Source organism: Felis catus, chromosome C1 (assembly GCF_018350175.1).
Source record: "Felis catus isolate Fca126 chromosome C1, F.catus_Fca126_mat1.0, whole genome shotgun sequence".
NCBI lineage: Eukaryota > Metazoa > Chordata > Mammalia > Carnivora > Felidae > Felis > Felis catus.
In genome coordinates this window covers 185,539,471-185,566,039 of record NC_058375.1, presented here as the reverse complement: position 1 = coordinate 185,566,039, position 26,569 = coordinate 185,539,471, and the positions used below count along the sequence as shown (strand labels likewise).

The 26,569-nt window shown below is 38.2% G+C and overlaps 1 protein-coding gene across 1 annotated transcript in view; it reads left to right on the top strand.

Annotated features, from left to right (window-relative positions):
- The window catches only part of FTCDNL1 (formiminotransferase cyclodeaminase N-terminal like), a 160,928-nt gene extending 134,988 nt beyond the window's left edge, over nt 1-25,940 (top strand). Inside the window, 3 exon segments of the mRNA XM_045034251.1 lie at nt 16,883-17,055; nt 20,001-20,091; nt 23,321-25,940. Of these exon segments, the coding sequence (XP_044890186.1) occupies nt 16,883-16,913 (31 nt within the window). The 3' untranslated portion in view covers nt 16,914-17,055; nt 20,001-20,091; nt 23,321-25,940.
- Nucleotides 25,941-26,569: the final 629 nt, after the last annotated feature.

The following is a 26,569-nucleotide window of genomic DNA, read 5'->3' as shown; positions in this document are numbered from 1 at the left end:
TGTTTATCATTTCTTCTTTCTCCTTTCATCTATCAGTGGGCATATCTTGGCTATTGTAAATAATGCTGCAGTAGTGGAGCTGAAAGACTTCCAGCACGTCTAGGCAGGAGGAATCATGGTAACTCCCAGATTTCCAGCTTGGGCATTTCATGGATGGTGGTATGGTTAGGGTGTGCGCTAGTGCCAGGGTGGCCCTTCATTATTCAGAACATAAGGGACCAGCCACATTTAATTGCTCACAGCGTGACCCTAACAATACAGAAAGATTGGGCAGGGGGGAATCCTTCACCTGTCTCACCATGCAGGCTACCATTCATTCACAATGAATGTGGTTGGACAATAAGGCCAGCATTTAAAGGATGCTTGCTGTGCAACATACTGTCTCATGTAGTCTTCATAGGTTCACGTGATTAGGTTAAGGAGATCATAAAGCTGGTGAGTGACAGTCAGAATGCAAACCCAGATTTAAAAATCTATGAGCAGGAACATCCGGGTGGCTCAGTCGGTTATGTGTCCAACTTTGGCTCGAGTCATGATGTCATGGTTCTTGAGTTCAAGCCCCGCATCAGGTTATGTGCTTACAGCCTGAAGCCTGCTTCAGATTCTGTGTCTCCCTCTCTCTGCCCCTCCCCACCCATGCTCTGTCTCTCTGTCTCTCTGTCTCTCTTTCTCAAAAATAATCATTAAAAAATTTTTTTAATAAAAAAAACCAAAAACCTACGAGCAAAGCTGCATGAGAGTGCATTTAGGTAGACCCTTGCCCCATCCTGCCTATACATTACAGAGAAGTTCAAAGAAACCTATCCATCTGTTGAGTATTTGCTAGCTTATGGGCTAATTCTGTATTATCAAGATTAGAAAAATCAGCTTCATGAAACAAGTGACGAAAAATTCTCTCCCTTCTCTTCTCCAACCTTCCACTTCTAAGCTCCTTACATTTTGTCTGAAAGGTAATTCACTTCTCAGCCAAGATTGAGACCAATGAGTAATATAGCTCTCAGGACAGCAGCCTTTCCTGGGGAGTGGGTTACAGGCTTGGAAACTTTGAAGCCATTTCATAAGTTTGGTTCTTTTGGTTTCTGATACAAGTGTTTCTCTATATGATGGTATCAAACCACGAAGCAGTGTAGGGCTCTCACCGCCTGGCTTAGGGTGTTAGATTGGGGAGTCCTAACTGAGGCAACACAAATCCCACTAGTATTCTTGGACTGGCTTGCCCGTGTGCTGGAATTTTGATCCCTTGAGCCTGGGTAGGATTGGTGTTGGCTAGATCCAGACCCATCACTTCTGTTTGGGAGTAGTTTTGTCCGTCTTTCCCTGTAAACCATACAGATAGTGTCATTATTAATGTGGCTTGATGTGAACAAGATTGGGAGACACTGGTTAAAGCAATAGGTTCCAAGTCTAGATCAGGGTCAGGATCCCCTAGAGAACAGTTAAAAAAAAAAAAAAAAGGAGACACCAAACTCCCAGGCTGCCCCTAGATTCACAGAATCAAATTCTTTGGCTCCTGGGGCCAGGAAATATGCTTACAAGAAACTTCTTAGGTGACTCTGATCTTCTTGGTCTATAGAACCAGGTTTGAACGCCTCTGGATTATAAGCATGGGCTTTGGGATGAGGCATGCCTGCTTCAAATCATGGGTCCATCACTGCATAAATTATATAGACTCTGAGCCTCTGTAAAATGTAGACAAAAACACATTACACAGAGGGAGGACATACATAGCACAATGCCTGGTCTTAAGGAGCACTAAATTAAATCACAGTTATTATTGTTGCTGTTTACACTGGCTGGTACTTAATGACTAGCATTAATGTAGTCTTCCACAGCCCGTCCATTCCTGTGTTTCCTTATCACTTGAGGTTAAGGCTACTGAACCACTATCCCTGGGCCACATATTTTTAGCAGTTTAGGCTTCTTTGGAGATGGATCTGCACTTACCCCTCGACTTTCACCTCCAGAGGCACGGAGGCACAGATTTTCAAGCTTAGGGCACAGCTAGAGATGATAGAGAAAAGAATAATGCTAACTGGCCCCTCATGAGCTGACTACAGCTTTCCTCATTACCTGAGCCAACCCAGCCATGGCTAATTTTGAGAAAGGGAGAAATAGTACTCAATATATTCCACAGGTAGAAGACGATGAGAACTTTTCTTTCCTTTGCTAACCTAGATAAACATTTGTATGTTCTAAGGATAAATTCTTGTGTTTAAACATCTTGCTTTGCATCAAATTCTGCCTTTTACCAAGACTTCCTAGAATATCAATAAGACCTTGAGCTTCTGCGAAACGAATAAAATCTTTCTTGGTCAAAATTAAGAACAGTACTGTTTCTGTAAGGTTCAACTACAGCAAATGATTAAAGGCAGCAGCACTTTTAAAGATAAAAGTTTATAATTAGCATGGAAGTTCTGTAATTTAAAATGGAAAGTTTGTGAAGCTATAGGAAAGCAGGATAAACCTCAGCTACAAAATAACAGGTTTCGTATGTTGAAAATATCAGTCATTTCACCCAAAGTGAACCAATTATAACACATTTTCTCTAAAGTATGGGTCTGAAACTCAGAGGTAAACTGACTTTTCCTGGTGTTTTCTTAACTGACTTGAAGGAAATAACTCATATCCTTGATGCTACTTACCAAACTTTTGCCATATATCACTCTTCAAATTCCTAATTCCAAATTTATACTCCATTTGTGTTCCTGGGTTCGGTGTTGTCTTGTATTTTAATAGGGTAGAAGCACTTACACAGTATACTGCATTGAAGTTTGTCATCTATGTAATAACCATGTGTCACTTATCTAATTATTATTCTCCAGACAAATAAGTTTTTCGTAGTCATCTGGGATCTATTTGGAATAGCATGACTCCTGCTTTAACTTTGTGTTAGTTTTATTTCAGTATTATTTCACTTCTGCATATCAAAAGTGTACCTTGCAGCTTGACAGGTAATAAATTAGTATTGTCAAAGAAATGCTAGTCATTTCAGAATATATTCGTCCAATCACCTGGCACGGACTCAATACATGGTAGATAGCTTATCAAATGTCTGTTTGTATTCTTTCATTTGGAGTGTGTTAACTGAACCTATGGAATGATGAAACTCAATCTCAGGCTAAAGTAATAGAATTTTTGTACCTAAAATATAAAGAGTTTTTTCTTTTTCTCTCTCTCTCTTTTTTAGGAGGTAGGGGGTAAGGGAGCTTAGGTGATGAAATGCTTCACTGTGCAATGCCAACTCCTTTTGCCCCTCACCCCCGAGAATTACTTTAAAATTACTTTAAAATCACTGACTTCCAAAGCTCAACGGCACTCCAGGAAATAATTTGAACCATGCAGTGATATGAGTATCATTTTATTCATAGCGTATGACAAAGAAAAATAAATCTGACTACCCAAGGTTTCCTTTTAGAAAACCAATTGATTTTTTTTTTTTTACCAACATGATCCTATCTCTGTTCACACTCATGATGAACGGTGGAGATAGCCCACTGGCTTCCTTCTGGGGTGTGCAGTGAGTTTGGGATACTTCCCCAGCTGTTCTGCCATAACCCACATTAGTTTTCAGTTATTAACTGAAATTTTCCCAGTGGTCTACTAAGTAAAATGTAGGATTTATGTTCCATAGCTATTCCTGCTACAGATTAAGACTTCAGTCAGATCTTTCTCACATATGAAGTGAAGAAGAGCCTAGAGATTTCCAGGAACATGTCAGGTCAAGGGGAGCCTTTGATTGCTCCAATTGGTTTATCTTTCACACACTAGCTCTTTCTCTAAACTTCTACTAGCCTATATTTTAATATTGTCACTTTTGTTTGTGAGGTTGCATTCTGCATCTGGTTAATATTAAAAGCTCTTGGGTGCAGAAATTGGGTTCTATATTCCTGCAACATTGGATTAGGAGTATAGTATTTTCAAAACACTTATTGACTGAATTATATAAATTGGTTGCAACTTAACTGGATTACTTAAAAGATTTGCTTTAATTTTTCCCCTTATATATGCATGCATAAACACATTAGAATTATAACAAGACTGTAATGCTGATCAGCCACACAGTAAGAATGGAGCTACCTGTAAATTCTGGGAGACATTTGGCTGAGAAAAATCTGTACAGTCAAATGAATATAATATGGAATGGATGGGTGGCCAGAAGTATAGATAGAAAGATGATGTATGTGTGTATTGGGAGGAGGGTATCCTAGGAGGTTCTTGAGGTAGTACAGTATCTGGATAAAGGCACTTTTATCCAATCTAAGGCTCTATTTCAAAATCCTGTCACTTGAGTCATATTCTTGCCAAAGGCACAAAATGGTGGTCAATATTGGCTGAATATTTCTTCTCCTTACATGCCTCTGGGTTGGTGTTTCTCTTTGTATTAGTGTTTCCATTATAGATTACTGAAGCTGATTATATCATGATCTGGAATAAAAGGTTTTACATCTTTAGGTTATTATTTTGACTGTGCATTATTTCAGTCAAATCAAGATCAGTCCAGAGAAAGGGAAAGCAACATCATCACGCAAGAAGCACAACTCCACAGAGGAAATACAAGTCAGCATGTGGTAAATTTTAATGAAGTGATCATCATAAAAGATTACAGACTCAATGGAAAAAAGAAAACCACAGAAACCTTTGCCTGTTTGTGGAGAAGCTTAAGTACAACCATCCTTTGTAGTTTAAATCTATTCCTAGATATGCCACCTGTATTATTGCCACATTTAAAAACATATATATTTTCTCAAAAGTTATTATTTACCAAATTAATAATTTTTAGAAAGAAATTATATGTACCTCATGCTTAGAAGTGAAATGTTCCTTAAAGACTGTAAGTGACTTTAGAGGCACCTGAGTGGCTCAGTTGGTTATGCTTCCAGCTTTGGCTCAGGTCATGATCTTGTGGCTCATGGGTTGGAGCCCCACATGGGGCTCTGCACTGACAGTGCAGATTCTCTCTCTCCCCCAGGATTCTCTCTCTTTCTCTCTCTCTCTTCACCTGTCCTGCTTGTGTGCTCTCAAAATAAACAAACTTTAAAAAAAAAAAGATTATAAGTGACTTTGATACTCTCTAAAATCTGCTCTGCCCCCAACTCCTCTCTCCCCTGTCAACTAAATTGACACCTAATCTGAGATTCAGTAAAAATGTTCTTATTCAACATTGTGGGTATTTAATCCAGAGAATTTCGAAACTGAGAGTATTAACTGAAAAGAGGAGGGTGGGGCTGTGGTCTCCTGAGCATGCCTGAGTCTGTGGCAGCATATGCCTTATCCCAATCCATACCTTCAGATTCTTTCATCGAAGTTGCACACGATTCAGTACAAAAATGCTATTGATATAATGCATGTTTGTGTATACCTCATTTAAGGTTTCATACTTGAGATGGTTAGCAATGTAACTGCTTTATTGAAAAGATGTGGGACTTTTGAAAAGATGTGGGACTTTAGGCACCATGGCTCTGGAAAGCAGGGCAGTTACAGCACCATCTGTCTTCAGTAAAAGTTGCTGCATCCCACTCCCGTCTCATTCTCAACTGGGCCATGATCATACCCTCTGCAAACCAAAGGTTTGTTTAGTGAGTTGTGAAAGTTGTTTCTTTTGCATACCGGCCTCTGTTCGCAGTAGAATAATTAAGTAATCACTGCTATCATGTGAATCCAGCCTAATGTGGCAATGTTTGGGTCCATATGGAAACAATTTGGCATAAGAGGTAATTACTGAAAGTATAATGTAGTCTAATTCTTGGGCAAGTGATAACAACATCAGCAACAGTTACCCATCATCACTTTACCTGATAGTGTTTATTAAGCACCCATAGGCCAGTGGCCACACGCTGTGGATTATACTAACAATTAAAGTGGGCATAGACCTTGACTTCTAGGCACCTACCAGAGAGAACAGATAGCAGCAGATCATCAGGTGCGCAAACTGAATACTTCTCAATCCTCTTGTTTTTTCAAACAACATGACTTTGCTGGCTGCCATATGTCCCTGGGCAAACTGCTGTAGAAAATGTAAGCTCTAAGACAAAAGATGGAGAATTACGATTTCCACAGGGAATTGAAAGTCTTAATGCCTCAGTCAGGTATTACCCTAAGAGTGTGTGAATACAAAAATACATTCAGGATCAAAGGAAAATTCTGTCAAGAATGTGAATGGGCCACTTCATCCTTCCACCAGCCAACTGCATTCTCCCAGAAGAAAGCTCCAGAGTATGTGATTTGGGTAGGATCTTGAAGGCCACTTAGCCAACTTCCCACTTATATGGAAGTGTCAGTCACAAGAGATTGTCACTGGCAGTGTTCAAAACAAGCCTATTAAAGCTGTAGGAAATTTAAATTTTAATATTCCCCTGAGTGATACACTGGATTTGAACTTGGATTTAATTGGAAATATGAATATTTGAGTGGCAAAAAAGGACCCTACGACTTATTGTCTTTCTAGCATATGTAAGCAGTAAGGCAGACCCTATCATATGCATTGTGACTCATCATGATCATTTGTTCTTCTCTGCTCTTTATTTTAGCAACTTCATCCAAATACAAACTCTATTTTAATATATTATTCACAATTCACATAATGTCATTGTGCTTTTAATGGAATAGCATTCTATTGCTGTTTTAATTTGGAAGAAACTGCAAGATAATTTTTCTTGGAAAGGATTGTGATGAATCAGATCTAAGTCTTAAAAGCTCATAGTTTGGATGGATGCAAAACTTCAGACCTAAATGGAGTTATATAGTAGGGGAAGAGATGAAAGGGACTTTGGTCTTTGAAAAAAATGTGTCCCTTCCTTACAATTGCAGAATAGGACACCCAAATGATGTCACTGAATAATCTGTCTTGAATATGAATTCCTGGAGAACAGACTATCTTCTCTATGTTCTGAAGAGAACCTATAAAATGCTTCCTATAGAAGAATTCTCACTGTAGCATCTGATGATAAGTAATCCATTTTAGATAGGTGTTCTCTAAGTGAAAGGGTCTGAGCAGGAGAAGAAATCTATTACTTGCCACCAGTTCTGTTTTAACTCAAGAATTTACTCACATTTTTTGATAATATACATAATATACATATGCCTTGATTATCATCACTCAACCCAAACAGTACCTTCCTGAATATTTTTGCCTAATCTATTTGTAAGTAGATTAAGACATTTTCAAAGTTTTGGTGAGTTGCAACCCTGTCTATATAAACACTGTGTCTGTTAAACAATGTGCTGTAATTTTATATGGAATCTGGAGACTGTTAGAATATAAAATCCCAGAGTAGTCCCAGAGTTGTAGGTTCATGTGGTCTGGTCTTTCAAATAAAAGATGGAGACTTTCAAAGAAAAGATGGACTGACTTTTTATAGCTCCAGTGTATGGCAAACCTGTATTAGCCAAGGTTCTCCACAGAGACAGAACCAATAGGATGTGTGTATATATAGAAAAAATATTTAAAAATTGGCTCACATAATTATGGAAGTCCCAAAATCTGCAAGTCTGCTGGCAAGTCCCAAATCTGCAAGATGGGCTGGTAGCCTGGAGACCAGGGAAGACCTGATGTTGCAGTTCAAGTTTGAAGGCTGCCTGCTGGCAGAATTCTTTCCTACTTATGGGAAGTCCACCTATTGTTCCATTCAGGCCCTCAACTGATTAGATGAGGCCCACCCACGTTATGGAGAGCAATCTGCTTTATTCAAAGTCCACTGATTTAAATGTTCATCTCATCCAAGAACACCCTTACAGGAAAACTCAGAATAATGTTTGGCCTCATATCTGGGCACCATGTCCCAGCCAAGCTGACACATAAAGTTAACCATTATGATAGCCAATAGCTGCATTTGAAGGAGAGTGTTGCTTTTCTCTTTTTTCCCAATGTGGGCAGCATAATTTTGATTGTGATAGGAAGCAATAAAAATACACACACACAGGAGTTCATAGTTAGATTTTGTGAAAGCAGGGAATAGTTAATAGAGAATGAATGGATTCACATTATGAAATGACAACACTATACATTTTGCCACATGATTAATAGTAGCCAGTACATGTAACCATTTACATAATATTTAAAGTGGGGGAAGGGATTTTGTTTAAAATTCTACTTCCTTCCCACTGAGAGTCTTGTGACTTGTCTATGTAAATAAGATCCAGAAACTCTTCTAGATTCTTCTCATCTTTTGTTTGTTCCATAAGACTCTTGTCTCAAGCCAGTCTAGGCAGGGAATATTATTTATTTCAGGGTGGCGGTCTTCTGAACTTGTTCATAGCTGCTTTTCTCTTCTCTCCTGCCCTGCAATATCTCACAGACATTCAGAGCTTCTCATACTCTAAAACCTGCAAACATTCAGAGACAAAGCTTGGCCATTCTCTCTTTTCTCACAGCATTCTATCCCTTTAACTTTTTTCAAGAATCAAGCAATTCTTTTAAAAATATTAATCACACTTTTCCTGGATTCTCAATAACGAAGTGATTCTAGAAACTAAGCCAGCAAGCAAGAGTGTTTCCCAATTTCCTTCCCCTTCTCCAGACCTGATATCTCTGTACAACAAGCCCAGGGCCTTACCCTGCAAAAGCAGAACTCTCTTTAAAGATGAATGAGGAGAAGAATGAGCAGGTGAAAGCAAGGTTCTCTTTAGCAGAAGAGAATCTTAGAAGTATTGGGAGTGGGGGTGAGGGAAGGTTGTGTAGCAAAGAGGAGAAAGCTGGGAGATCACACATAATAATATATTTGTCCCAAGGACATGTCTAATTAATCATTTCTTTGCCTAAATCATGTAAGTCATATGCCCTCTTCAACTGATGCCCTCCACTCTGTAAGGGGATGGGAAGTATGGTAGTGTGTGAGGCAGCACATATCAATTTTGGACAGCTTTAACTGTTGGAAATTTTCTCCTTTGTGTCAAAGTCTTCTCTGCAAATTGATTCATTCTCCTACGTCTGCCTCCAGGAACAATGAGTCTTTATTACCTATCATGGCCCTTTAAATACATGAGTACTACATGCTCCTAAATCTCATTTTTCCCAGTTTAAAGCCCCAAGTTCCCTCAATCAATCTTTATATGACATGATTTTTAGACTCTTCTCTCTCTTAATTGTGCTTCTGGATGTTTGCTAGATTTAAATGTTATGCCTCAGAACTGACCTAAGTACACCAGCCAAAGTACACTAGTAAAGTGGAATTACTACTGTATTTTCCTATGACTTACTCTTATCAGGGTGACAGTTGTAGTTACATTTGCTTTATTAACCATCATTTTCATGGTTTGCTCATATTGAGATTATTTTTTTAATGTTTATTTGTGTTTAGAGAGAAAGCGGGGGGAGAGGGAGTTTCAGGGAGAAAGAGAGAGAAAATCCTAAGCTTATAGCACAGAGCCCAACACAGGGCTCCATCTCATGAACCATAAGATCATGACCTAAGCAAAAATCAAGAGTCAGATGCTTAACCTACCGAGCCATCCTGATGGCCCTCATGTTGAGATTATAACAACTCAAATCTCCTAGTCTTTTTCATCACAATCATTGCCAGTCAAGAAGCTCTCCATCCTTACTTCTTCATCTTCGTTGTTACATTTTATCTGGTCAATCTATTGTTCTGGCCTTTCAAAATCTAGCTGTCTGATAATTACATAAAATATCCAGGACCCAGAAACATTAAGGTTCTAATGTAAAAGAACTGTTGCTGCGTGTGAGCAATGAAACCAAATAAACATACATTTAAATAAAAATGATCAGTATTACATGAGAACAAAATTGAATGCAAACATAAAATAATTCCTCTGAAAGGAAATATAAAAATATCCTAAAAGTTATAAATGGAAAATTAATAATTGAGGAGTAATGATCTAGCTCTAAATCCCAGATTATATCAATAAAGGCCAGAAAGTGCATGAAGTAAAGTGAATGAGATAGGGAGAATATAAATATACCAAATTCCTAATATCACACAAAGAGAATCAAAGGTTTTGTTTCATTCATGAATTTGATATCTTGTGAAATACAAGTTCCCATATGATTTGAAAAACTTAGCAGCAATCACAAGTAAAATAAAAAAAGATAAGATGTCTACGTTCCAAATCACTGTGGAAGATAAAAGCAATCAAAACACCAGTCATAGAGCAAAACACAGGCACACACAAAATAAACAGCAAGACATTACTCAGAAACAAAAGGAATAAACAAAAAACTAGAGGTAAAGTTAAATATCAGATATAACAATTGAAGTAAGTGTTGCAAGCTTTCTAAAAGCATATATTCTTTAGGATGAGCTTAAGAAAAGATAAAGAATAGGCAGATTTAAACCAAATGACACAAATGTTTACTATAAAAACATAAAAAATTACAACTAATTGAACAAAAAGTGATTAATATCATTGATATATAAAGACCCCATACTAATTGACAAAAAAAATTTTCCATTAGAAAAATGAATAAAAGAATAACAATTTACAGAAGAAACACAAATGGTAATATTTGTATGAACAAATACTCAGTGTTGCTCTAGTCAATAAAATCCAAACCAAATTAAAAGAAAATTTGAGATTGTTTGTTTGCTCTGTTTGCCTACCAAATCAACAAAGAATTTGAAAAGGAAAGATTATTTTGAATCATAGTAAAATGGGTTCTTTCTCAAACCAGTTCCGGTAGTGATGTAAATTGGTGCAAGCTTTCAAAGAATTAGTTCAGTACTGTGTATCAGGAATCTTTAAGACATCTTTTTACTCCATAATTTCACTTCTAGAAATGTGTCCTAAGGAAATAATCAGAAATGCAGGTAATTATTTCTGAATAATAAATTGCAAAATTATTTACATAAAAACAAAAATTTTTCAGAATAATAGAGTAATGACTGAATAAATTATAATGTATTATGGATCCATTAGAAATTATGTTTATAGAGTTTAAAAAAAATTTTTTAATGTTTATTCATTCTTGAAGGACAGAGAGACAGAGCATAGCATGAGTGGGGGAGGGGCAGAGAGAGGGAGACACAGAATCCAAAGCAGGCTCCAGGCTCCGAGCTGTCAGCACAGAGCCTGATGTGGGGCTCAAACCCACAAACTGTGAGATCATGACCTGAGCCGAAGTCAGACGCCCAACCGACTGAGCCACCCAGGCGCCCCTATGTTTATAGAGTTTTAAATGACATGGAGTCAAAGATTATAATCAGATGTCAAGTGAATGAAATGTATGATTTTAGTCCTATAAATGTGTGTGTGTGTGCGTTTCCTCAATTCTAAGGTACATTTTTCATATTTTAGTGCTTCATAAATTAAGATGTATTATATATTTAACGTATTTCCTTTCTCAACCCCAAAAGCTGTTTTTATATTGCTGCATTATCTCAAGATGAATTGCATCTTGGAGTCAGAAAAGAACTGTATGTCCACATGCTTTAAAAAATATTGCTTATATATTTAGAAAATAAATTATTTTTTAAAAAGGAAAAAAAATCCCTTGTGGCATAAACGTTGCTGAAAAGTTGCTTCTCACATTGGTGTTTACAGAGATTACCTGATAAGAGTTCCTCTGTGCCAGGTTTATGGTGCATGTTCATTACCTGCTCATCTATTTACTCTATTCACTATACAGGGAATGAAGCACATTTGGAGTGGATTTTCATTGTGAACACACACCAGATCCTACTGATCAGCATTTTGTTTTGTTAGGGTCAACAGCCCACCTGTTTTAATTGTCCTTTCCAGGATTTTTCAAGATCACAATACTTACAGTTTCTAGAATCTTCTCCCAAACCCTATATTGACCACCTTCTGAAAATCCAAAGGGAGTCTGTTTGTTCAGTCTTCTGACATATCTCAGTGTCTTCGTGATTCAGTGATTGCCCTAAGTCACCTCACAATCATGCCTAGAAGTTCCCTTAGAATCCTGGGGTGCATGTCTGGGAGATGCACCCTGGGATGCCTGGGAGACGGAATATAGGATTCATTTAAGCAGCCCGTTCTTTCTCACAATCCGTGTATCCTTTTAACCCATGTTGGACTTCTTAAGTTTTGAAGATAATTTTCCTTGATTGAAAGGCTCCTTTCATCTACCAGCATTATACTGTCATTTCCAGTATCGTACATTTTACTTCTTGTTCACATCTGTGATCTAAATAGAGTTGAAATGATAGGTTTTATTGCCTCTGTCACTTTTGTAAGCTTTGGCTTATCAGCACATTAACGATTCTGACAATTTTCTTATACATTGCACAATTTGTGTCCTTGGTTATATGACCTTCCTTGGATTTTTTATATATAGTCTTTCAAAATCTAAACTCATCAGAGTTTCTGAGCAGTCTTACTGCTGTCTTTATCTCTACATTGATTTATCATAATGTGTCGGAATTCCATTTTTAGAGCCCCCCATCTTTCTTAAGCCACGTTCTCCTTTGAAGCCTCTCTTCACAAAGCCATATTTGAATTTTCTCTAAATTGCTTTTTAACTTTTTTCATTCTTAAGGAGTTATGTTTATGCTGGTTCTTTGATCAAAAGTCTACATATTAGGTATTAGCAATTCCAAGATGGCGTGATCATTTTTTCCTGCAGTCTCTATTGTTTTTGTGTTTTCAGAAAATGAAAAATTTTAATGAATAGTATACTTTGTCAAGATAATTAGGCCAAGTAATTGATATCAGTGAGTAGCTGTGTGGCAGGGGTCTGCTTGGTCCTGATTGCTCAGTTTTATTCTGTAACACAAAGGGAGAGCTGTCAATCTTGGGGTTTGCCCTCAGGGAAATGCAATGTGACTGGTCCTGCAACTTCAACTATAGCTTCATTTGAAAAACTTGAAAGTCTACATTCACGTTGTATAGAGGCATAGAGTATACACACAGCACATTGAAATCGAGACTCCAAAGTACCTCAACATGCTTCTCCAGGGCCCTGTAATTCATGACCACAATGAGCAGAACAGCAGTGTTCCTTGTTTATTCCATCTGAGTAACTCAATAGTAGTAGAATTAAAACTTCATAAACAAGAAGACATTGAACTCTTTAACAAAGTCAACTATGTTGTGAAAAAGCCCAAATGGGTTTTTCAATGCAGACATTTTGTCGAGACGCTTAATTTGTTTGTCAGACCCCAAATGTGGGAGTTTCAACAATTGTTATTTCTTTTCCATGTGGGACATAACAATATAACAACGTATAGTTAGCATGTTGTCCTAGCCTTCTCTGTTAGGTTTTGGTCGAATTCTCAATTGAAACGATGATGATGTGTGTGATAGCTGAAGAGCGTTAAGTCAAGATATTTAAAATCTCTTAGTTTGGTGTTGCCTAAGAAAGTCCATTGGTGTGAGTGAAGAAAATATTAGAACTTTTATTTGTATTCATTCCTTATCTTTTCAATTTTAATTTTTGTGGATGTTTCTAATTTATACAATACAATGTAGTAGTACATTTATAAATATATTAATAGATGAATGTAAGTATACCATGGGGGTTAATATTTATTGAATGTGGCACATGATCAAAAAATGTTGGAAGCCATGATGTTTTACATAAAAGTGGTCCATTTTTTTGCAATATATATATATATAGTCCTAGAGCTTGGAACTGATATTTTGCTACATTAAAAAACAGGGTCTCTTTAGTATTTACTGAGAAGCCAAGAGGAATGAATATGCTGGAGCGTGGAAAAACAAGTTAAATTAAAACAGGAATTTCCTGACGAGTGACTTTTGGGAAATATTAGAATTAGCCTGCTGTATAAGAAAAAACTTTTAGCTCTCCCTTAATATTTGTTCTTTTTTCCTCCTTAGTAGTGGAACCCATGATTTTTAAATAGTGCTCATTCCTCAGTTTCCCTCACTACTTGTGGTGTAAAGTGACTGAGTGGTAACTAATGGGATGTAATCAAATGTGCTTTGGCTTTTCGGTGCATTAACAATTCTGACAATTTTGTGCAACTTCTGAACAGTGTCCTTACAAAGAAGGGGCGTGTCATTCTCCCCTCCCTCTTCCTGCTGGCGGGTGTAAGAGTGCAATGGCTAAACATGAAGCATCCATCTTATACCATGACTCATACTGAAGATTCGCCACTGGGTCTAATCTGACTAGTGATAAATTAGATCATGAAATATTTCCATGAAGTACAATATATTGAAGATTGCATTGTAAAACATCTTGCATACTATGGATTGTACACTTATTATTCCACCTTTGTTTAATATTAATGAGTACATCCAGAGGTAAAGATAAAATTTCTTATAGTTCAAATAAGAAATATGAATATAGTCAACAACAATAAAAAGTAAGGGTGATTACTTTTTATAAAAGAACAGTGATTTAGAACAGAAAAAAAAAAAAAACTTGATAAGGAGGAGAGAACATTTGATCTTGGCCTGGAGCAAAAAGAAGTGACAGGGATTGGGACTCAGGGGTGGCCATGCAGGTGCAAAATATGTTCTGATGTTGAGAAAGGATTAAGTGTTCATGGGGAAGGGTAAATAGATGGCAAAGAAAATTGCCCTATACTTGGTCTGGGATAAAATACTTCTTGTGTGAGAGAGTTCACAACCAACTTTCTTCTGGGAAGAAATTAGCGTTCCTGATAAATGCTTAAGCAATTTTCTGATACACTCTAATGCAATTAAGAGCTCTTCTGGGAAATCAGCTCCTACCCTTTCAGCTGATGTGCTTTAACCAGATTACTTTTTTTCCTGAATTCTGCCTAAAATTTTTATCTAAACAGTCTCTTTTCCTCTAACACATTCCTACCATGGTGAATCTCTGAATTAGCTTCTTTGGACTTCTTCCCTGGCAGCAAGAGAGAAATAAAAACTTAAGCATGACATTTTTTTTTTTAGCATAATCATATTAGGACAAAATAAAGTGTGTATGTGAAGAAATAGTAGTTGATAAACCAGGCTTAATGATATTGGAAAGCAATGAATACTAGGCTAAGGAATTTAGTCTCTTTGGTGGGGAGTGTGCAGTCACTTAAAAAGTGGCTAGAAGCACAGTAGGTGCTCAAACGCATAGCTGTTGAATCGCGTTGAGGAGTGTGCTGCAATCCCGGTAGAACCAGAGGGCCCCTTGTCTGGTAAAACACTGTGCTGAGTCATCTGGGGCCATCTCGGCAGCTTTTTCCTCACTTGACTGAAGACATGATGTGAAGTTCATCAATGACCTCCTTGAACTCCTTTGTGATTTGAGAAGCCCCCAATCTTAGCCTTCATTCTTCTTGACCCGCATAGTTCATTCCCAGGGTTCTTGCTCCTCTCCTTATGAAAAGTCTCCCCTCTCAGGCTGTCATGACATTGTGCTGTCTTAGTTCTTTTCCTCTTTACCTTCCTAACTCTGACCGCCAGTCTTATCTCCTCAGTGACTTTCTTCCTCTTCTAGCCTCTGAGTACACCCTGAGGTGCTGTCCTGGGCCTTCCTCTTTCTGCACGTACTTCCTCATAGGGTGTTCATACCTGATGGTACGACAGGGCCTCCTGCAGTGTAGGAAATATCTTTCACCATATCAAATGCAAGAGCTATTCCTATTAGTACCATCCTGAAAACAGTACAATAGATTTCCATGGATTTGGGCTGGGCTGAGATCTGCTTGTATGCGTGGGGCTGAACCAAATGACATGTCAATCATTTATACCTAGATGAGAATCCTATGCTTAGATCTCTGTGTTTTAGCCTCACAAAATCTTTGTCTGGCTTCCGCGCTGAAGAACTACCTTGGGGAATACTTTACAAATTAATATTAACAATGTGGTTCGTGGCACATGTAAAACAGGTGCAACTGAAAGTCTCATTTTGCAAGTCTGTGAAGTAGAATGAAAATATATGGTAGGATTTATCCAGTTTTTTCTTTCCTTTCCCATATCTATTTCATCTCTAAGCCTTGTTTATGCTTCTAATGTTGCAGTTGTCACAAGGAATTGCAGTTGTGACTGTGAACTCTTCGAAAGCATGGATTGTATAAATTTGCATCTGAATCCCAATTAGCACATGCCTACCATCTAGTAGGTGCAAAACAAGATTTAATCAATTAAATTAAAAAGAAAATTGATGTCATTGAGAAAAAATAGATATATGTCACAGAAAATTAGAAACTAGGTAAAAGGCAAAAATGATACTGAGAAATTTTTAAAAGTCTGAATTGGACTCATGACAAATTTCAAAGAAGTGTCTGGAAATTCTGATGATTAGCTTTTATATTTTTCTATTTATCTGTCATTTTCAGTTGGCACTCCCCTCTTCCCGACTTCCTTTGTGATTGTTTTGAAACAAAACCGCAAATTCTCTGACCCTTCTGCAATACAAAAGTGGAGTCTAATTACCCTTCCCTTAAACATGCACCAAACTCAGTGAGTCAGTGCTACCAAATAGAATGAGGGGAAGCAGTCTCCTGACACACTTCTGCAGCTAGATTGGCATCAGTGACACAGGTTCCCCCTCACTCTGCATCTTAGGAGATATGCCCTTGAGGGCCTGAGCTGCCATGTGAGAAGTTCAGATACCCTAACGCTGCCATGATACAGAAAACATGGAGAGAGACCATCCAGAGGAGCCCCACTTGCTCGAGCCAGCAGCTGTTTGAGTCATCCTAGCTAGGGCACCAGGCTTGTACGTGAAAATGCCTTCAAAACCACCCCAGGCCCAGATGCCATTTGCTTATAACCCCATGAGACCCCAAGCCACCTAGCTGAGCCATTCCCCAATTCTTGACTCACAGAAGTAGGAAAGAGAAGTGCTTATTATTATTAGACACTATGGAGTTTTGGGGTGATTTGCTATACCGCAAGGTAACAAATACTCTCGCTAAGTTAACATCAGCAAGATTCACCCATTTAAGTGCATCATGCTTTTCAAAACATGTTACGGTTTACAAGTAATAAATCTATTGATGGACTTCTAAATTTTATTTCCATTTCTCCTGTTAAATAGCAAAAGCAAAGCCCCTCTCACACCAGCTTGAGAGGTATGAATATGAAAATTCACAACTCCCTGAAGCCTTTCCAGAGCTACCAAGAATGTCACTTCATTCACTTCCAGGCTGAGGAGGAAGAGAGATGGAGGAGGACCCGGGCACACAAGCTACAGTGAAAGTCGACTAGCAGGTGATCGGAGTGCACTGGCATCCCTGACACAAACAGAATCTTTTTTTTTTTTTTTTTAGAGAAAAGACATGTAAGCCTTTAAAGGAGATAGTGTGTCAACTTTCCTGTGACCCAGATCATGGGACATGACACTGTGACCCAACTGGGATTAAGCCTTTCACATTCTAAAGCAGGAATGATTGTGAATACAGTCAACCTTAAAAGGAAGGATTCTCTTATTTTCAGAACTTTGAGTTCTGTTCTAGGAGCTATATTCTTTGGCCTGACCAGAAGGGATTTCTATGCTTCTTTTAGGGTATATAAGGTACTTGGGTTATTTCTGGAAAGAACACCCAAGCCAAAAGATAAGAAAGCCAACTAGCAAGGGCAGTTTAGCTAATACCGCCCAAGCTCAGTGACCAATTGATAACCTTATCAACCAGGCCACTCAGGTAGGAGAAAGGGACAAATGACATTTGAGGGGCAGTTCATGAATACAGAGGGTTCTAAAAGAATCTTCACTTTTGAAGATTGCTTAATTGTTTGTGGAATTTTTGGAAACTGTGATACACTGTTGGACTTTAGCTTCTTAGGATTCGACTCCTCTGGAATATGTAAAACTGTGGGAGGAGGTTATTTCTTTCAAACTTTCTTCGGCTTGGCTATAATTAGGGTTCCTGCCTACATGTGGTTCCCTCCGCCTGGAATGCCCTTCCTTCAGCCTGCACCCATAGCCTGCCTTCCCATAAGCATATATGTCTTTGGAAGGCTTCCAAAAACCCTCCCTCCTGCCATGAGAGTTGATCACCACATCATTTGCAGTTATCACTGATGGTGCTCATACCTCTATAAACTCATTTCCCATGTTGTGAGGTCATTATTTGTTCTGACACCACTCATTAGACTGTGAACTCCTGGAAGGCAAGCCTTCAGTTGTCCCACCTCCCCTGCTATGGATCAAATACAGATGTTATGTCTTTCTTGATTTCCTCATCCCAGCCCCTGGGCAAGTAGTGGGTATTCTCCTAATAGGCTTCAATAGCTAACCAATTGTGGAGAGACCAGGAGGCTTGTCCAGTGAATCTCTCTAGGTTCCCTGGCAGGAGCTGGCTGGTATTATTTAATACCTCTTACTTTATCAGGAGGGTGAGTGGCTGGTCTCAACTTGCTGTGAGATCTCCAGGGAATATTGGTACTGGACAGTTGGTATGTACTTCCCCTGAGCAGCTAGTAGCTGTCGTTTTTCCGCCCTTACCACAAGGCTGCTTTCGTGAGAACTCTATAAAAAGACCGGGAGCAGGGCTAGGTGCCTGTCCTGCAGCGCACCCATGGTATATCTGGCCATGCCCAGTCCAACCACCCCTCTTCCTGGGAAGCTTGAGAAAAGTGGACTGCATACATGTCTACTGACCCTCTGCGTGTGTGTCTCAGTCTCTTCTGGGTGCTGATTGTGCCATGTTTGACTGGGCCCTTTGCCTGATACTAGGCCATGGCTTGGAGATCAAGTGATCAAAAGAAAATACACACATACATGCATACATACATACATACGTACATACATAGTTTAGGAGCTTGGGAAACAAGTGCTTTGGGTAAAAAGCTAATTTTCAAAGGTCTTCATCAATCCTATGATCACTCTCTTCTTTTCTAGATTCCTGAAACAAAAGCCAGAAAGGCAAATCCTCTTAGTTTGCCTGAACATGTTTCCTGCAACTTCCTTGTCATTTTGATTGAGAACTCCCTTGATTTCTGCTCTTGACCCCAGTCAAAACTGATCCTTGAATTCTCTTTTGTCCTCTGCAGGCTTGGTAAACTATCATGGTGCCACCTGCATACCCAGAGAGCAGCAAATTAACTGCAGGATAATGAACCTAGTGGAAAACTGGAATGAATGAATGAATGAATTAAAACAAATTATTTTGTTGTTGATACCTGCTAAATTTGTTGCCACTCCATTTAGAGGAAGTTTGACTTCAGTATTCCATGCTCTAAAATAAAACATTAGGATAATTTGCCTTTGAGTAAAAAACAGGAACATCTCTCTATGTCAAAGATCTACCTCTCAACTTTCTGCAAATCCTTAAACAAATTGGCAGTGTGATTGTTAGCTCAAAAAGGAAACCAGTAGGAAATCTAGAACTCTCCCAGTGTATAAATCCATATAAGAATTAATGCTTTCAGGTGGAAACGTTATGTTTTGTCTAATCGCCGTTTGAAATTTTAATGTTGAGTTGTGGTACTTGGCCAGGAAAACTAGTATAACAGCCTCAACACCAGGCAAAAACTCATTCTTTCAACTCAAGAGCTATTTTGGTATTGGTTTATAACATGCCTTACTCTTTACAAAGACTCTCCAAAATTATATTTTATTACAAATTCTCTAAACCTAGCATAAAACATTGTTATCTTTCCCCCAGATAACACAGGTATCGAGGAAAGTGATTTATCATGAAAGCACATGAGAGACAGAGGTAGGATAGTTTGTTCCTGGGTCTCCTAATTCTGTTCTTTTGTTATAAACTGCGTGTTGCTTCACTGGCTATATGGTTTAATGAACAAAAGGTTCAGCAGAATCTTTGGACATCAAATGGCCTTCATGAAACAATGTCTTGATGAGTTAAGTAAAAATGAATCAGAAACACATGGACCCTGCTTCCCTTGAAATATAAGAGGGAATACAAATCAAGGCAAAGAACACTTAACAAACATTGGGTTTGGGTTTCCTGAACCTGAAATGTTAAAATAATTAGCAAGGACTTATTGAGGCTGAAAAGTGATCAGTTCCAGTATTTCTAACTCAAAACTGAAATGAAGAGAGGCGGAAAGGTCCTAGAAGAGAAGGGAGTGGCCATAGGGTAGATGGAGACCTTTGAAAATTAGCTTTCCCCCCAAACCACTTGTTTCCCAAAGCTCACAAATTTTGTTTTTACATATTTATTTTTCTTCTATTTTGCTTTGATTTCCAGGTTTCAGCTGAAGACATATCTAAAATGCTCTGAAATGGTTCAGCACAAGTCTTTCTGGTCTCTTCTCAAAAGCAGGAAATGATGACATTTGGTAAGACAATGCTCTGTTCATTTTTGAGTTGGAGATAAATTCATATATTGGCCATTCAGGAAGTTTGGTTAAGTAATCAGGTTGAATTTATTTCCTAGTGAGCTGGACTTCTCAGCATTTCCCAAACCCAGAAAATAAACTCTTTCAGAAAGCCCTGTGAAAAGTTGTAAGAAAGAATTATTTTGTAGTAGAGTACAGATTTTTAAATAGATTGTAAGCCTGAAGAAAATAATCCAAAAAACTTGTATTGCTAGAACCTGAGAGACAGCAGTTCCCTTGCTTGATCCTCCGCAGTATCTGGGATTCTCAGAATCCCTTCGCTGGCCGGAATGGTCTCCTTTCCTCCTAGCAGAGGCCTCTGGACTCAGCCCTACTTCCTCTATTCTTCCACAGTTGCTTTCCTCCATCCTTTGTGATTTTCCTGCCCACATTCAAGTCTGGTTGCAGCATGTGAAACAGTTCCCCACCACCATTCCAGAGTGTACGTTGCTTTTTAAAATTACTTTAGAGCTTTTATTGGTAATGATTATTACCAATAATCAGGAAATAGGAAACTGTCCAAGGCAACCAAAATAATAACCAAGGGGCAATTGCAGAGCTGACAGAGTAATCCTGGGTCTCTTGGTTCCTGACTTCTTCCGTGAATTGAAAGCTCAGATGCAGTGGTCCCACCTGATCTCAGCAACCAGAGCTCCTCTTCTGAAGTCAAAGTCCTTCCTTTCAAGATGGCCCTTGGTCAAGCCTGAAGATAACACCCAGGCTACATTATCAATGTCTCCTTACATCAAGGGGGAACTGGCCATCTGTGAAGTTTTGATTAGAGGGTATTTGTTTATTATTGCTATGCACAGCTTAGAAGTAGCCTCTTTGGGCATATTCTCATGTACCCCTTCCCACTTATGAAAAATTAATTTTTTTTAGCCGTTTCATTTAGAACTATCAGGAGGAAACTTAAAATTGTTTAACCATTTGAATATGAAACATTCACTTACTCATCAATGTATGTTTAGGTCCATTAGTCCCAAAATGTCTGGTACTATGAAAGACTACAATGGTCAGTTGTATGATATAATTTGACTCTACACATTGTGAAAGTATTCAGCAATGCCCAAGAGTCCTGGCTGAAGAGAGCAACTTTATTAATTCATTCAACCAACACTGCCACATTGCTTCCTCCGGGGTCTCTGCTGATAATATGTTAGCATGTGACAAAAAATGACAACACTCCCTTGGATTAGGGGAGCATTATTCATGTGTATAATGCAATCTGACACTCCCTTCGATGAAAGACCTTTCCGGCTTGAATCTGTCATTTCTTTTCCTGCAACAGTAATATTGGCTCTCTTCTATTTGAGCTCCTATTAGGAGGTAAGCTCATGACTCATGTTCTCTCATTTGATTTTTGAACAACCCAATGAAATAGGTAAAGTGAAACATATTTCATGTTTGAACAAATTTAGACTTAGAGAAATTAAGTAATTTGCTCAATATTGAGCTATTTATAAAGTGGGAGAGTTTGAATTTGAACACAGATCCAGTGAAAAAGCATATTGTATTCACCACACTCCTCTCTATTTTATCAATTGTTCTGTATAGAATGCATGGAACTTTCAAAGAAAGGTGCTCTGTCAATAGAGTCATGATGACCAGGAAAACCAATCTCACTATCTTATACCATTTCATAGCACTTTATACCACTTTATGCTACATTATAGCGTTTTATACCATTATAGGTCCACAACATGTTAGAGAGGTAGGGACATTTATGATCACCAAACATAACCTCATTTTTACATAACCGAGAACCCCCTAGAAATAGAATGTTGTCTTCAGAGTGGCACCTAAGGCAAAACCAAGACCAAGGCTTCCATCACAGTCCCCCTCTTCTTAAGCCAGGGTGCTTCTCAATCCATTTATTCATCTGGTAAAACCAACCAAATTACAATCAAAAGAGAAAAATGTCACCAAGAAAGACTCAGAAATTATCTCACTCCCACCCCTAAGCTATCGCGTCTAAGGTCATTGACAAAGTAACCATTTGTAGAACCAGAAATTCTGTGAAGGCTCCTGAATGTTCTGCATTGGGTTCCATTGGTTGTCCAGTTTTTGGATACACTGTTATTTTTAACAGCTGGAGGTCAAGATAGAAGAAGGTAGGGCTACAGTGCTCCAAATGCTACAGGTATTCATGATATGAGCACTTGTTACAGTAGCATCGATTGAGTCCTTGTTTTGTGTTGGAGTATATAGTTGTGTTTAGAATCCCAATTCAGTAAATTTACAATAGCTTGGACTCAGAGTCAAGACTCCAAGCTCCTTTTTAGTCCTAAATAATATTTCTGTATTTTCTTTTTCTGTTTGCCACAAGTCCTAGGATTTCAGCCTGTTTCCCATTTCAGTGTAAAGAAAAAATAACAGTGCAACCAGTTATTTTTATTGAGGTCTTATTGTATGCAAACACTGTCCTGAGTGCTTTACATGTATTATTTCATGAATCCTTATGAAGTAGGTACTGATATTATTTCTGTTGTATAGATGAGGAAACAGATGAAGAGAAGTTAAGTAACATACCCGAGGTTAAACAATTGGTGTTTGAGATGCTCTGCACCATATGATTTTGGTTTGTCCCTCTAGAAAAAGGTCCTCCAATTCTCTTCTTTGTCCCCAAATGCATATACATATTATATGCCCCCTTCCATCATATTAAAAAAATAATTGCTGTAATAAAAACAGAGTAACACAGTATCAACACTGGTGAGTAGTTACAAGGTCATAGTTCTTTTTTTTTTTTTTAATTTTTTTTTCAACGTTTTATTTATTTTTGTGACAGAGAGAGACAGAGCATGAACGGGGGAGGAGCAGAGAGAGAGGGAGACACAGAATCGGAAACAGGCTCCAGGCTCTGAGCCATCAGCCCAGAGCCTGACGCGGGGCTCGAACTCACGGACCGCGAGATCGCGACCTGGCTGAAGTCGGACGCTTAACCGACTGCGCCACCCAGGCGCCCCGGTCATAGTTCTTTTAATTGTGATTTGTGGTGTGTACTTCTTGACTGCCTCCTAAGATAACAAGTGGAAGCTCCAATGGTTTCCTCTCCTCTCCTCTCCTCTCCTCTCCTCTCCCCTCCCCTCCCCTCCCCTCCCCTCCCCTCCTCTCCTCTCCTCTCTTCTTTTCTTTCCCTGGGGATAGCAGTTATTTACTAATCTGTGCCTTTTTATCTTGCTTGAAGGCATATCTCTGTTCTGTCCTGGAATGCCCATCACCAGATTTTTGTGTAGCCCAGAATGATCCCCTTTAGTGGAAGAAGAAGAAAGAAGAGGAGAAGAAAGAGGGGAGGAAGAAATATCCTTATCATTAAAGCCTAATCAGCTTGTTTTTCTGTAACATCTTACTGGTAAGGGTTGAGAGTGTACTGGGACTTAATTTTTCTTTTAAATGGATCTATCACCTACCCTTGTGGAGATGGTAAAGGATAGATGCAGTCAGGATCACACGGTGCATGGAGCCGTTGAAATTTTCGATGGCAACACCAGATGTTGAACTTTACATTTCCAGCCTGTCAGTTGTCCAGGTGTTGATCTTTTGGAAGCAGGCAGATACATTTCATGCAGAAGTGAGCTACACTGTTTTCGTTGCTGTTGTTTAATGACCTAGTATCATACTGATACTTCTGTGTGTTTAGATATAGATAAAATCCTAATTAAAATCGGAAAAACCAAAGAAGTCACTGGAACGGGAAGATACATGTCTTGGCTCCGCCACTAATTAGCTTCGTGATTTTGGCAGATTCTTAAACTTCTCTGGGACTCAGTTTCCTGGTTTTTAAAGTGAGGGAAAAAAAATTTAACATTTCTGAGGGAACTTTTCATTCTCGCATTCTTTGATTTATAGGAACCATGTGAATGAGAGAAGGCTTTTACAAACTTGAAAATATAGTACTGTGGGGGGAGTGTATCTTCTGTTATTTTTAATTTTATCAGACTTTGTTTGATTCTGAATATTAAAACAGAATTGAATATTTTTCAATTAGCTTCATGTATAGTACCAAACAATATTTAATTGAGGAAGAAAAAAAAGCTAAAAACTACTATTGGTGGTGGTGGTGGGGAGAAGTATTTCAGTTTTCTTAGACATTAAATGGCTCATTCAAAGCAACATTTTGATAAATTGTGTAAATGAGAGAGGAACATATGGATTAAATTTTCCTTGAAATACATACGCACTTAAAAATTAAGAAGAAAAAGTGCTTGGCAAAGCCCATTTGGGGTTCTGCCAAATGGGAAACATTTTAAAAATAGTTGAAAATGCAGTTCTATCTCAAAATGCTGCCATATTCACCCATCCTTATTGATTATATATTCTTAAATTTGTAAATTACTCTCCTTGTATTTATTTTTGCAGTTTGTTTTATGCCTGGGGGGCTTGCTCAATTTTGCTACCTTTTTTTTTTTAAAAAAACATAAAACATGGTCCATCAGTCACTGAAGAGCAAATCGTAGTATCTATCACTCCCTGTGAGATTCCCGTTATTTAGACTTCTGTGGAAGTTTCGGTTTGATCTCTCCTGGTGTAACAACTGGCATTAATCCATATTGCTATAATGAAACACTCTAAGGAGCAAATACAGGGGATCTGGTCTTTGAAGCTGTGTTATGTGGTAAGTAACTTTCTAGTAAATCATAATATTACAGTAGAAGAGCTTTGAGGGAAGACAAGCCTTGAGTTTCATGACTATGTATAATTCAAAACCAGAAAATCAAAAGACTCAGACATGACATTCTTCTGGATAGACAGAAGAGCTTGGCTGTCTAATGGATCCCATGCTACAACTTGAAGAAGAAAAAAAATGATTTTCTCAAAGATCTTTAAAGAATAGATTTGTGGTCAAATTGGCAGCACTTCCTAGTTTTAAGGGTTGAGTTTACCTGAGTAAAATGAGTCAGTGCAATTTGTATAATTCTTCCACAGCTCACTGTAGATAGACACACTGTGGAAGCCACACCTCCACAGAGAAATGTACAGATTCAGGCCATTAGGATATCTTCCTGAAACTTGACATTCTGGGTGAGAGTCTTCTCCCCTCTCCCTGCTTCTCTCTCCTTTTTTTGTAATCTAGTACTTTTCACAAGAATGCTATTTTGTCATGAAAATATAAGAAAACAAGAACATTTTCTTAGTGTTAAAACCTCAGACCCTAGGAGATGACACCATCAGATACAACATTCTATCCAGGATATGTTCAAGGCAACAATTAGATTTATTTTCACAAGATAGTAACAATATCTTATCCTTTGAGACTAATCTTAGAATACAAGAGTATGTTTTTATGGCTGGGTTATCCTTTTTATTCCTAGTATCAAATGTTATATGTTATATGTTATTTTTAAGAGTTACTTTTCAATGAATTCCTTACGCTTTAAAGATAAACTTTCTTCATTGGGCTTATCTATTTTATCCACACAAAATGGCAAAGAATTTGTACAATTTTGTGTAAGAACTCAATAACAGAACTGAAGACCTGGCTGACACCCTTGGAACTTCCCATGTGCTTGGTTTATGTTTAAAGGGCTATTCAACATAACAGAGTATATTTGAAATACAAAAGAAATCATTTTGAAATGCCTTATTCCATTTACTTGGGGAATGTGGTAAATAATGTTTTTTTGCTCTCTGGTAACTCAAACATTTTTAAATATATATTATTCTATTCTTCAGTTTATTTGTTTGAAATGTAGTGGCCTATTCAGAAAACCTGAAAAAGAAAGAATACATGTAATTATTTTGCTAATGGTATCATGGACAATTATTTCACTTGATGAATAAAGGAAGCCAGGTACTTACATGCCTTCCTCCGTTGTAAGGTGTTGATTTGTCATACTTAGGTCAGACCCACATATATCCTCATAGTCAGGAAACTTAGATTATCATCAAAGTTTCTTGGTTACTAAAAGAAATTACTTTTTAAAAAATTAAGTTTATTGAGGTATCACTTTACATACAATGAAATGCACCCACTTTAAGTGTGCATTTATTTTATTTTTTTAAATGTTTATTTATATTTGAGAGAGAGAGAGAGAGAGAGAGAGCGCAAGTGAGGGAGGGGCAGAGAGAGAGAGGGAGACACAGAATCTGAAGCAGGCTCCAGGCTTCCAGCTGTCAGCACAGAGCCTGACGCGGGCTCAAACCCATGAACTGTGAGATCATGACCTGAGCCGAAGGCAGACGCTTCACCGATGGAGCCACCCAGACGCCCCTTAAGTATGTGTTTAGATGAAATTTGAGAAATGTGTACATCTATGGAACTACCATCACCACAATCAAGATATAGAATATTTGTACCATCCCCAGAAGTTCCTTTGTTTCCCTTTGCAGTACATCTCCTCCCTTGAAGGCCCTTGGCAAGGTCTGATTTACTGTATACTATAGTAGGTTGGTTTTCCTTATTTTAGAATTTGATATAAATTTAATTACATAGTAT